Source organism: Pteropus alecto, unplaced genomic scaffold (genome assembly GCF_000325575.1).
Source record: "Pteropus alecto unplaced genomic scaffold, ASM32557v1 scaffold55, whole genome shotgun sequence".
NCBI lineage: Eukaryota > Metazoa > Chordata > Mammalia > Chiroptera > Pteropodidae > Pteropus > Pteropus alecto.
Window position 1 is genome coordinate 1271106 of NW_006436813.1, and position 13033 is coordinate 1284138.

The 13033-nt window shown below is 41.0% G+C and overlaps 2 protein-coding genes across 6 annotated transcripts in view; one reads left to right on the forward strand and one right to left on the reverse strand.

The window, feature by feature from the left end:
* The window catches only part of EDAR (ectodysplasin A receptor), a 97981-nt gene that overhangs the window by 25466 nt on the left and 59482 nt on the right, over window positions 1-13033 (forward strand). The gene's annotated exons all lie outside the window — the stretch shown is intronic.
* Window positions 1801-13033, reverse strand: part of CCDC138 (coiled-coil domain containing 138) — a 165210-nt gene continuing 153977 nt past the window's right edge. Inside the window, exon 14 of the mRNA XM_025048480.1 lies at window positions 1801-3244. Within this exon, the coding sequence (XP_024904248.1) occupies window positions 3189-3244 (56 nt within the window). The 3' untranslated portion in view covers window positions 1801-3188. The remainder of the gene's footprint in view (window positions 3245-13033) is intronic.

Consider the following 13033-nt stretch of genomic DNA (forward strand, 5'->3'; position numbering starts at 1 on the left):
CCTTGTTTTGGCAGAAAAAAATCAGGAAGTTGCTTATTGCACACAGGACTGTTATAAGTCTCTTTGATAATAAAAAAAAGGATGAAAAGACAAGCAAGAAATGCGTAAACATTAACTTTAAAGACCTGCTCTCTCTCTCTTAGCCTGCAAGCCCTCAAACCATATTTTCCACAGTATATTCACTGCAGCCTTGGGGAGAACATGAAGTGTTGAAGTAAAAGAAAATTCTAGCCTTTGATATTCTTAAATGTTTTTCTGGTTTTCTCTGTGAAATATGAACCCACAACTGATTCTCCTAGACCTCAAAAATACAAGATTGGCTGGTGTCCTGCTCTGCTTCCTTGCTTTTTTACATTTTTAGGCTTTGGTTATCATGTTTGTGGAGGTGTTTGTCAGTCCATATGGCTCCTGTAGTCAGCGCCCTCCGTTCCAAGGAGTCCAGTCCTCCCCATCCTGTTACCTTCGCGGGCTGGCTCCTGGATTTCCTCGAATGGAACCTTACAAATGGTAGCTCAGAAGAAGGGCAAGCATGAACCCTACTCCCTACTCCACAGGTAGAGCCAACACAGCGGGGGTGGGTGTTCCTGAAATTAGGTGGGCTCCCTTACTATAGATTGAAGTAGAGGCAATTGAACTCTTGTGACTGGTGTCCAGACTAGAGACAGCCTACTCCTCGTGGACTCTTGGCATTGCCTTGAGGAAGGAGATCACAGGCTCTGTGTTCTGGCCCCACATTACCACACAGTGGCCCCATGAGACATCACATAATGGCACTTACTGTGAGCCATGAGGAATGTCATCTCAAAGGGCCTCAACCTGTAATGGGCCTCCACTGCACTTCTTAAAGTTTCAAAGTGACTTAATGCCATTCTCAGCATAGTAAATCTTTTACACACAGTTCATGTGTTCATTGTAAAGACGATGCAATTAAAATATTAATAACAGAAATAACAAAAACAGAACTCGAGCAACTAGAAAAAATATTACATGATACATTTTTGAGTGCTTGAAATTTAATACATGAGATGGAGGTGGGGGGAGCCAAAAAAGACCAGGAGAGGATTGCTTTAAAGTCAGTCTGATCAAAACACTTTGATATGCTAATGGCATAAACAACATTAGATCCAAGGATATGGTGATGTCAGATGCTTTAATTGTGCATATTAAGAGCCCAGTTGGAAAGCAGAAGGTGTCACTCACAGATAAGGGAACTGGGCCTGAATTTATAACCTAATTTAATTAGCACTGATCTAAGGTTGTTAGTACCTGGTTTTTCCAGTTTTCAGGAAATATATCTTTGCCTGGGGGATGAAGTGGGTACAGAAGGAAAAGGCAGAGGGAGGACAAATACAGGAAGAGACAGAAGAAGGTGGGCTGTGAGACATAAAAGGCCCCAATATTGAATTTTATCTGTGATGTGATAAAACCTCAGGCCTCCCTCTCTTCACCTGCCAATAATGCACAGAGAGCCCCACCTCTCCTACATCAAACATTCAATTACCATAAACCCAAGGGAGGGCAAAGGAGACTTAAAACTGTAGCCTTAGCTAAAAGGATAATGAAAGAAGTGCACAGTCTCCCAAAGATAAGAGGAAAATACCCAAATCCCTCTAAAGCCTGTTGGCGCTCAGGAGGAGAAAACCCTTGCGGGCTAAAAAGCCTTCTAAGGGTCTTCCTATGTTTGCCATTTCTTTCTCTCAGTAGAAGACCTGTATCTGGGGACAACCAGGATATTTATGGTCATTAAAAGATATAACCCCCCCACCCACCACCACCACCACACACACACAACCACACACATTTTCTGATTTGGTGGGACAGTTTTTAAATGCTTGGAGGAATATTAAATAACAGTTTTTAGGATGCGTAAAATACGTAGGTTGCATTATTGAAGATAAAGAGCCTTAGACTATTAAAGATATTTTTTTAATTAAGCTAAACTTTATAGTATTTAATTAGAAATGCATGAATTATTTTTTTATTCTAAATGCACTGTTAAGTATGTCTTTGTCATGCTACATGTTTGGTGGGATTCTTTTTCCAACGTGTCGTGTCTGTAATTCTCTGGAGCCTCCTTTGATGAGAAAGGACTAGGTCTCTTGTAGAAGCCCACCGATGGGCTGGTGCCATCACTGAATGAGCAGTGAGCTTAGCCGAACACAGACAGCATCGAAGCTGATATTTTGTAAGCTCTCGTGGATTTATCTTCAACATTTTCTCCTAGAATTGGCTTGCTATTTGTTGTTCCATTTTGCTCACAGAAATCTTGTTCTCTAAATAGGAGTATCTTAGTTGTCAAAAAATTATCCTCATTTCAGTCGCTGGTTACCATGGTTGTTCCTCCCCCCACAACCACCACCCCAAAAGGGCCTGCCTTTCTTATAGTTAGAATGAGAACTTTTTTTTTCATATATTTGGGTTTCATATTCAGTTTTGGGGAATGGTGAACAGTTCGATGACTTGATTTATTTTCATCACAATTGAATGTTGGTGGTGGTGCTTTTGAGCTGTTGGTGGAACACAAAAAGGACCGTGATTTGGTCTAGAAGTCACATGACTAGGGGTGTGCTTCTAGCTCTAGCACAGATTCACTGGTGTGACCTCAGAAGAGTCCCGGATATCTCTGAGCCTCAGTTTTCTCAGAAGGAAGGCTCACTGCCTATCCCACAGGAAGGCTAGATGGCCCATCTAGACAAGGACATTTTAATTATAATATTTGAGAGATGGGAGAGATCTGGAAAACCATCTTCTGTTCTGGTTAATAGGGTAGCCACTAGCCCCTTGTGTCTTTACATTTAAATTGATTAAAGCTAATTAACATGAAAAACTGAATTCTTCAGTCACACTCGCCATGTTTCGAGTGCTCGGCAGCCTCATGTAGATAGTAGCCTTCCTATTGGATAGTGCTGGGCTCGGCTGCCTAATCTTACGGATTAGAAAAATGATCCAAGAAATAAGGGAAGGACTGTCCAGCACTGGAGCTGGGGCTGGACACCCCTTGCCTTCTAGTCCATTGTTAGTCCGGAGGGTGTAGACATTTTTTCTGCCTGTTCTCACTTTCCTCCTTTTGCCTACGTCTTTTCAGAGAATGGTAGAATGACAGAAAGCAGGGGACCCTTCTTTGCAGGTTGCAGGTCAGGTCCAGGCGCACCCATGAGATTCTCAGCCTGGGAATCGCCTCGGATTGGTCAGAACATCCAGAAGAGTCCTCGGTTCATTCTTCTGTTGAAATGGCAACTGGCTCCTGCAGGTGATAGAGTTTTATAAAATGGAGTTTCTAAAAAGTCCTCTTGTAACTATTCTATGTCCTGACTGTATGAAGATCGACGCCTGACTGAATGGGTGATATCATAGTATAATTTCGCAAGATGACACAGGATCTCTCTGTATTATTTCTCACAATGGCATGTGAATCTACAATTATCTCAAAACAAAAAAGGTTAATTTTTTAAAGTGTCCTTTTGTAGTTCTTACAACTCAAATCTTTTTAAAGTTAACGTCTTTTATGGGCACCCTAGAAACAGACTATAAACAGCCTTTAAAAGCAAATTGAATTTTTTTTTCTCATATTTCCATGAACTTCAATTTTTCTAGATTTGGAGTTTCTGCAGATCTTTTTGCTTAACGTAGTTATTTTACATTTGCCCAGAATTTCAAATAAGAATATACAGCATAAAACTTCATAATGCAGTTTTCCATAACTCTAAAGCAACTCTACTGTTGGACTTAGGCACACACTCAAGTGATCAAGGTTAGGGAGCACACAAGAGCTCGGAGCCTCTGATGTGCCTAGACACGGGACTGTGACAGAAATTGACCTCGACTGACGTGCAGAGCCACAGAGATAAGAAACAGCAACCACAGTGGCAAACCCTTCCCTTGGCATCTCTGCGCCTGTCTGCAGTTATCTTAGACCAACACTATGAGTATTTGTAGATCTTTAACATAACCATTAAAGAGTGAGGATCTTATAATTTGTGCTTTTAATTCAGTGTGACTCTATTCAGTCTCTCGGACAAAATGACAATATGTTGGCTTAAGAAGTACGTGTGCTAACGTCATGCTGACGGAGGAGCTGTGTCGTGGCTGCTGGGAAGGATGTTGGCTTTGGGCGAGGACCTCTTGATTTGAGTTTCTTTTTCATCATTTATTGGTTGTGTGCACTTAGACAATTGATCTAACCTCTTTAATCTTCAATTTCTTTATCTGTAAGACAGGCACAACAAAACCCAGCTATTTCGTAAGATTTTCATGAGCAGTAACTTCAGTTAATATGTGTGAAACGTAATGAGGGAATAAGTGACTTGCCAGAGTAGGCAGCGCACTGTCACAGCTTCGTGAAATGCTCAGAAAAGGCCTGGTGGGGATGCCTTGAAAGTATCCCACATGCTGGCCCCCGACAGACTTTATAATCCCACTTGGAATGTGTTTGTAGTTTTCCCTTCTGTGCTTTACGGACAGAGTAAAATTCCTCTAGGATTTTATCCAAACTGTTATATCTTGGGAGAGGATATTGGGAGAAACCACTCATGACGCATCTCACAGCTGCATTTCCCCTCGTTCATTTCCCTGAACACAGCTGGGCTTTTCTTACAAATATCAGCTTGGAAAAATAAGAGTTGGCCTGCCCATGCTTGACATAAATCCATTTCTTCTGTCTTCTTCCAGCACTGGGACCACTCATATGAAACAGTGGGCCCTGCACACTCAGACTGCAGAGAGGTAAAGCCCCAGGTCGGAAGACCTGATTCACTTCTGACTTTCTCAATGAAGCCCCCCGAATCCTCAGCCACCCACCTAAGGCTGAGCTCGGCCCAGTGTCCCTTGCATGAGAATTGAGTTCATTTTGACCACAGAGCTTCAGAAAAGAAAATAACTATAACATCTTCTGCCAATGAATAGTCACTTAATAAAAGTATCTGTGCTTTTCAGAATCTTCATAACCAAAAAGGCAGTTCTGTCTTTATTCTTTCATTACAAAACATGCTCATTCTTCTCTCTGAGACTCCAAAATCTAGTTAGGGCCAACAAGAATCCCCAGAGATAGCCATTCTGTAGACTCTGCCCTGTGCCAGCTAAGTAAGACAGGCGCTGATGGAGGGACTACCAGGTGACTGAGCTCTCCTGCATCTGTGGATCTTCGACTCAATAATTTTGCCACTAGGAATTTATTCTAAGGGAAGAGTTTGATTGTTTTACACTATGTGATTTATGTACATTGTTACATTAATTATAATAGTGAAAGACATTGGAATAAACTTGACTGTCAGTCCTTAGGAGATGGATTAAATTCTCATGGCTTATTCATGTGGTGAACTACTATGTAGCCATGTTCCTGAGGAATATTTCATGACAAAGAGATGCTTATTAAATTATTATGTGATTAAATTAATATGTATATGTGTGTGTGTGTGTGTGTGTGTGTGTGTATATATATATATATATATAAAATGGAAGGAAATATATCAAAATCTCAGTAATGTTTCTGGGTGGTAGGACTACAAGTGAGTTTTAGGTTTATTCTTTATACTTTTACATATTTGAAAACATTCTACAATTAGTATATACTGTTTTCACAGTCAGGAAATTATGAAAAAATGTCAATAACTAAGGCCATGTTTCTATTTGGTGAGGGCAATGTAGAAGTGTGTACTCCATGCTGATTCTTCATGCTCCCACCCTTTCAAAAGTTCTAGAAAATACTTATATTTGATGATCCGGTTTAGGGAAATTCTGATATCCACTATTTTGGAGGAGTGTAATGGTTGGTCTTTAGAGGTGGCCACCATCAAGATCACCTTGCAAACTCCAACCATTCTCCACTAAAATTCTAAGGTGCAGATCACCTGTTTTCTGTTCAGTCTTCAAAGAAACTGTCGAATCAGGTCCTAAAAACACAGAACCTTTTGAAATCATCAATTGCGGCACTCTGGTTCACCAACAGAGAAACTGTAGCCCAGAGAGACCTGTGATTGCTTAAGATGTCCAGGCTGAGCCGGGAGGAAAGCCCACCCTCCTGCCTCCCAATCTGTCAGCTCTCCCTGTGAGCTGCCTTCAATCCTGGCTGCTGGCTGGGGGCACCCATCCTCCCTCCCTGGAAGGCATTGTTCTCTCAAACCGCCAGTTGCTTCCCATTAGTGTATCGCAAAATTGAGTTAGTGGGTAAAGACTAGATTTTTTTTTAATGGAAGGGAATACATAGCATAGCACTGTATAACATGGACTAGAGTAGAAAATATCACGTAGAAAGGATTGTGTTGTTTTATAATCTATTTCAGGTAGATATGTATGTGATTATGTGCATGTGTAAGTGTTTTAAAAAGAGGCTCAAGTTCCATAGTGACAGACCTGTGGAAAAGTTAATGTTTCAGAAGACACATCTTCCTAATTTTCATACAGTGTTTTGTGCCAAGCTGCTGAATTAGTAGCAAACATTTGGCTCTAGTCATGCAGATATACTCTGAGGCAAGCCTCAGCCTCAGTCATTTCTGTGAAGCTAATTTCCCATCAGGACTACCCATTGGCCCCAGCAGCCGTTCACTGAGCATCCAGGATGAGTTCTCAGGGTGCACTCCACATCCAGGTGCTGGCCTGGCTGGAGGCCCTAACTCCTCCCTCAGCCCAGAGACTGCCGTGGGAAACTTGGTCTCTTGGAAACCTTACAACTTGAATCATTTTGTCACAGCTTTTGAACATCACAGAAAATCAAAGCATTGGGAGATGCAATATTTTGGTCATGAAAAATCCAGGAGGACCCCAAAGTGGACCAGAGCATGGTGAATGTTGTGTTACAGTCTCCCTTCACCTGAGAACATGACACTTTAACTTCTCCAAGCCAACATTGGTTCACCCCTCCCTCCACGCCCCACCTTCCTCGGCTCTTTCTCAACACTAGCTAAAAGGCAGTTTTGTTTCCACTTTTTCAACTCACCTCCCGGCATCTGGCCCACTATATCCTCTGCATCACAAACACTGGGAAACTTTAATTTCCTTTCCATCTGTCTTGCTCTCTGGGAAAGCAAATTGCCAACTCCAGGTCACTTTGTATTCCATCCTCCAGGCTATATGAGTCCCCTAATTCCAGGACAAAGGGCTACAAGGAGCATCATTGGCCCCTCTACCAGAACTTTAACCTTGCAATGACCTCATTGGCTTCCCTGAAGCCTTTGCCTGCCCTGAATCACCCCCACCTCCACCCTCCATGTACACACTTCATCAGGCATTATTCCAGCATGTTCTCATAGTCAGGAATTCATGAGAAGCCACAGAAAGCTTGATATTGACACAAATCATTCTCTGGCTTGACCATTTTCTAAACATGACCTTGAGAGCAGAATTCCATTCTCTGTGGGTGCCAATTCCAATTGCCTCAGTCACCGGCCACGGAGGCCAATTCACATTGGACTAGCCAAAGGAGGATGGTGTTTCAAAAGTTGGCTGTAGCTCACAGATTCGCTCTCGAACTCTGTTATCATCCTGCCCCAAACCTAGTGTCTTTTCTCAGTCAGCCGTGAGCCTGGAAAGCCCACTCTCCCTGTTGGTCTTTCTCATTGGCCTTAAGATCTCAGCATCCCAAACTACCAAAGGCCTCGCTCTTGGGCTTTTAGGTCCTCTGGACCTCCAAATATCTCAGAGCATTGCAGTAGACCGACACGCAGAGGCCTGAGAGCTAGATTTTGGCCACTTATCTACAGGAGTGAGTAGTTGGAGGAACAAGTACTCAATTCTTGGCTTTGCCATTTCTAAGTGAGCTGTCCTGGAGCAATAGGGAGGCTGTGAGATGCCCTCCAGCCGCCCCTCCTGTCCCAAACAAGCCCTCCCCCACTAGCCTTTTAACCTCAGCCCACTGAGTGCATTTGTCTGTTTTTATTTTACCTGCTGAAGGAAGGAATATTTCATGGTTGTTAATGAAAGTGATAGCAATCCCTGTGTATTTATCTTAGATTATGTGGTCGTTATAAGATGAAGTACGTCAAGCAACCAGTCTGCGGTTGATTTGAAAACAGACGAGTCTCAACAATGAGCTTAAGGAAAGGTGTCAGGTATAAATCTTGTCTTCAAACAGCCAGAGTGCATTCCAGACTTCAGAGGCACTTCTTTGTACAAAGGTGCTTTTTTTTTTATCCCGCCTTTCTTTTCCTTGGGCCTGGAGGAGGATGAAAGTGCAGGGGTGCATACATTCGTTTGGTCTGATAATGAGGGTGAGGCTCACAGGCACGGTTATTTGGCAGCTTCCGCACTTCCTGTAACAGTTTTTTTTTTTTTTTTTTCATCCAAAGGCTGCTTAAAGACAAACATTTTTTGTTAAACTGCTGGTAGTTCATTTTCTGCAGGAACCGTGCAATTAATCTTGTTTATATTAAAGAGGCAGGTTGCCTTTGTCAGCTTTCCTGAGCTATAATTAATGAAGATCAAAAACATTACAAAGACATAATATTTAGCTTAATGCAGATGAGGCTGGGCAACAGCTGCATCAATTAGAGGAGCAAAAGAGAAAACAATATCCTTTCCTTTGGAATAACTGGGATATACTAAAAAGGGAGGATCATGAGCATCTTCCTTCCACCAGCCTTCCCTGGTAGGCCTGGTGAAAGATGAGGTTTGGACATCAAATGGTTTGTAATGCCCCATCAATTATGCTTTAAATGGAGTTGAAGGCACCAAACGTCTCTCCTCACTTAGCTGAAGTGTATACAGGTGCATGGCTGTGGATCAGAGACTTGGAATCTGAGAACCTCTTCATGGGGAAGGTGGTAAAGAAACCAGGACAGCAGGTAGAACGTGGCAGAAACATGTGGCCCACTGGGGGCGCTAAACAAAGTCAGGAGCCACTTTATAGAGAGCCCTCTGCTTGAAGGACTGTTATTAGGAAAATCCAGAGTTGATGAGATATACTCGAATGGGTGACATCAGCTGCCCTACCTGTGACTTCCTCACCTGGTGACTAAGACATTTGGCTTCCAAATGAGAGTTTAAAAGGGATCACCTTCTGCCTATAAACAAAAGAATGTGGGCTTTCATTTGTGTCATGAAGCCAGTGTAAACAGCCACCTGGGAACCTACCAGGAAATTCCACGGAGATCTAGAGTGTGAGGGCTGGAGCTGTCTGCTGATGGCAGTCAGGCCAGTTACCTCACTCATGGTTTGAGGCCTGGGGAAATTGTGGAAACTTGTGCAGAGCTGCATAGTTAGAGAATTGTCACCTTTTCTGCTGAGTTTCACAAATTGAGATACTAATCATAAAAATCCAGGATGAGGAGGAAAATGCAAAATAAATTATAAACCAAAGATTAGAATTTCAGCAAATTCTAGTGATGCAAGATGGTAGCTAAGCAGGTGGAAGGAGATGCCCACAATCAAATATCTAAAAGGTAAATGTTAACCAGTAAACCAGGTAATCAACCAAGTAACCAGAAAGCACCCACGGGACCCCAGGTACTATGCCACGTGTAGTGTGGTGACTATGCAGGACTGACAGATGTCAGAACCTTCTGATCTAAATGACTTGGTGCATGGCTTGCAGACAGTAGGCAGAAGAAAACAGGTGATCTGAGTGGCATCAGGAACACCAATATTTAAAAATAGACTGTGTTCTTACCTGAAACCAAAACAAAAGTCATGTTTGGGTTTTAAAGGGTGCCTCTACGATGTCATTCTTATGTATCAAAATTTTATGTCTTAAAATCTCATGCCCTTTAACTTCATGTAATTGCGCTTTTTGGAATTTATAAGAAGGACGTCATCGAACCGACATAAAGATGTTCCTTGCACAATATTTATAATAATGAAGATTGAGAGCTGACCCGAGGGTCCGATACTGGAAGATTAGTTGATTTAATTGCAGTCTAGCCATATAATGTAATAGTTTTGATCTATTAAAAGAATGTAGTTTAAGAATAAGAATATAGGAAAGGAAAAAGGTAAAGTACAAGTTGTGTGTACACTGCTATCCTAATTTCATTTAAAAGATATCTATGTCTGTGCAAAAAAAAAAAAAAAAAACAAAATAAAATGCATCAAAATGGATAGCTTATGATTTTTTATTTCCTCTATTTTTTTTTATTTTCTAATTGTTTCATGATTGGAATAATTGGAAAACAGCTTGAATTCATTAGTACTTACTATACACTAACACTGTTCTAAGCACTTTGTGCATATCATGCCACTTAATCCTTGCATTCTGAGATAGGTTCTATAAATATCATATCATAATTTTGCTAATGGAGGCAACCAAGGCACAGAGATAATTAAATTACTTGCCATTTTCTAATTGTTTCATGATTGGAATAATTGGAAAACAGCTTGAATTCATTAGTACTTACTATACACTAACACTGTTCTAAGCACTTTGTGCATATCATGCCACTTAATCCTTGCATTCTGAGATAGGTTCTATAAATATCATATCATAATTTTGCTAATGGAGGCAACCAAGGCACAGAGATAATTAAATTACTTGCCTAAAATCACATAGCTAGCCAATGATCAAGCCTGAATTTGAACCCAGGAAATCTGACTTCAGGGTCCTGTGCTTGTAATGACTACCTTATAATGCTATTATTAAAATTAGTAGTAGGTGCCTCCCTAGGGGAGATGTGCCAATCACTCACACCTGGTATGAATTTCTGTATAAAATTCTCTTCCCAGTGACAGCTGACTTAATAAAGATCACTGAAGAAATGGATAGAAGAAAGTAGAGAATTCAGGGGCCTAGTAAAACATCATACGAGCCATAGGTCTTTGAGGGACAGGCATTGACTAAGATGAAAGGGCAAAGCCTATGTTTCACAATTTTGCCAAGAATTGGTGTGGAGCCTTTTTCTAAGCATAGTTTTCAGGCAGGTGACTGCTTAGCTTGGGTAGAGGCCTTACCTACCCAAAGTTAGACAAGTCTCCAAACTTGGAAGAGAGAGGGCAGGTTGAGTTCAGAAAGTCTGTTGTGTAATGAACCACTCAAAGAATAAACACAATCAGATGTGGGAAATTATAGCTCGTATATCCTAGGTCTTGATGTATAAGCATCTGCCTGGCATACCACCACCCTCCTGCTGGTTCTGGAACAGGATCCTTTTCTGAAGAGAAAAGGGTCCAGGACACAGAATTCATGATATAAAAAATGCCTCCTGTGCTATCAGGGCTGCCATAACTGAAGGGTTTTATAAAGTAGATTCTCTATGATATATCATTATAATGTTTGGCATACAATAAAACATTACCAGACATATGAAGAAGAAAATGTGACCCAAGATCCAGACAAAAGTAATCAATAGAAGCAGACCCCCAACAACCCAGATGTTAGAATTAACAAAGACTTTAAGAATCTAATACTAATATGTTCAAGGATTTGAAGGAAATGTGTACATAATGAGTGAACAGATGGAGAATCTTAGCAGAGAAAGTGAAATTATGTTTTAAAAAGGAAATTCTAGAACTGAAAAGTACAATATCTGAAATGCAATGTTTACCAGAGGGCTTAATGACATGTTAGAGACTGTAGAAGAAAGAAGCAGCAAATTGAATTCTGTTCAACTGAAATTATCTAATACGAAGAAGAGAGATTTAAAATATTTTTTTCATGTCCTCCCTTTGTTCGGAAAACCCCTATCCCCTACCTTGTGTACTTAATGAAAACCAAATCCTGATATTCAAGGCACTTTGCAATCTATCCCCAAACTACCTTCCAACCTAATCTACCAATATCCTTCACGTGAATCCACGTTCCAACCAAAGCAACAAGCAAACTGCCTCAGCACTTCTCCACTCTTTCATGCATAGTGCCAATACCTGAAATTCTCTTCTCTGTCCCAGGTCCTTAAGACAATATCAAATACCACTTTGGTCACGAAACTGTCCACAGTATACCCAAACAGAAATGTGAGTTTTCTCTTTTGATCTCTTATTCTCCCACTACCCTCAAAAAAACAAAGCAACAATCACAAGGGAAAAAAACCCTATGCTTGTGCTTTCTTATGGAAATATTCTCAGTCCTACTTTTAAGGTCATTTGTCCACTATCTAAGCCCTCCTGTAAGACTATAAGACCCTCCAGGGCTGGTCTATGTCTCACTCACCTTTGTATTCCATTTGATAACCAACAGCCCCTTGAAGGATTATGATGTTGGTTGAATGAATTGAGATATAACTGTGAAATGATAGAGGTAGTCCATAACTCAGGTATTTGTGCTGCCAAGAGCTTTTGCTGCATATCATAGATCTAATCATGGACTAGTAAAGATGGAATAACCTTTAGAAAGGACCTAGTATAATACTTTCAGTTTACAATTGAAGAAATTGAAACCTCTTAGTGAAGTATGTTATCCAAGGCCCCACCTGGGTCCAGTGCTCTTTCCTCTAAACCGCACTACCTTTATCTATGTGCTTAGATCTATATAGGATTATAAATAGGATTATAGGTAAAATTTGAAACAAAAAAATTCAGACATGCAATTAAATTCTAAGACTGATAAGACTGATCCGCCTTCCATCAAGATGTGCTTCATATTGAATTTCCTTCAATTCTCCTAAAGTTCACTACTTGTTAGTCAATAATCATGTAAGACTTCCTGCCTTTCTGGTTGAATTCTTGTCTGACCCCTGACACAGTGCTGGCCAGATAACAGAAATTACTGATAGTTCAGCTCTTTGTGATTATCTGCTAAATTTAGAGTTTCTTTAGTACTATACTGTGATGTGGTCATTGAAACTAGATTCCACTTGCCTGGACATATGCAGAAATGGATGTTGAGATAATTCAACACATAGCTCCTATAGGGGGACTGAACTAGTATAAACTGGAGAATGAGAAAGAGGGGCCTCCCTTATGATAAGAGCCCTCTGAGAAAGAGCTCCAAACTATATAGAATCCTTTTATGATGCTGAGAATCTCCCAGGTTAGGTAGTTAGCAGCCTGGTAAGCAAGCACAAGAAATGCGGGTAGAGCACAGCCTGTGGTGTACCTTCCAGTTTCTAGGATAATGGATGGCAGATGGTTCACAGGTGAGTTCCCCAAATTAACTGCCGTTGGGTGGAGAACA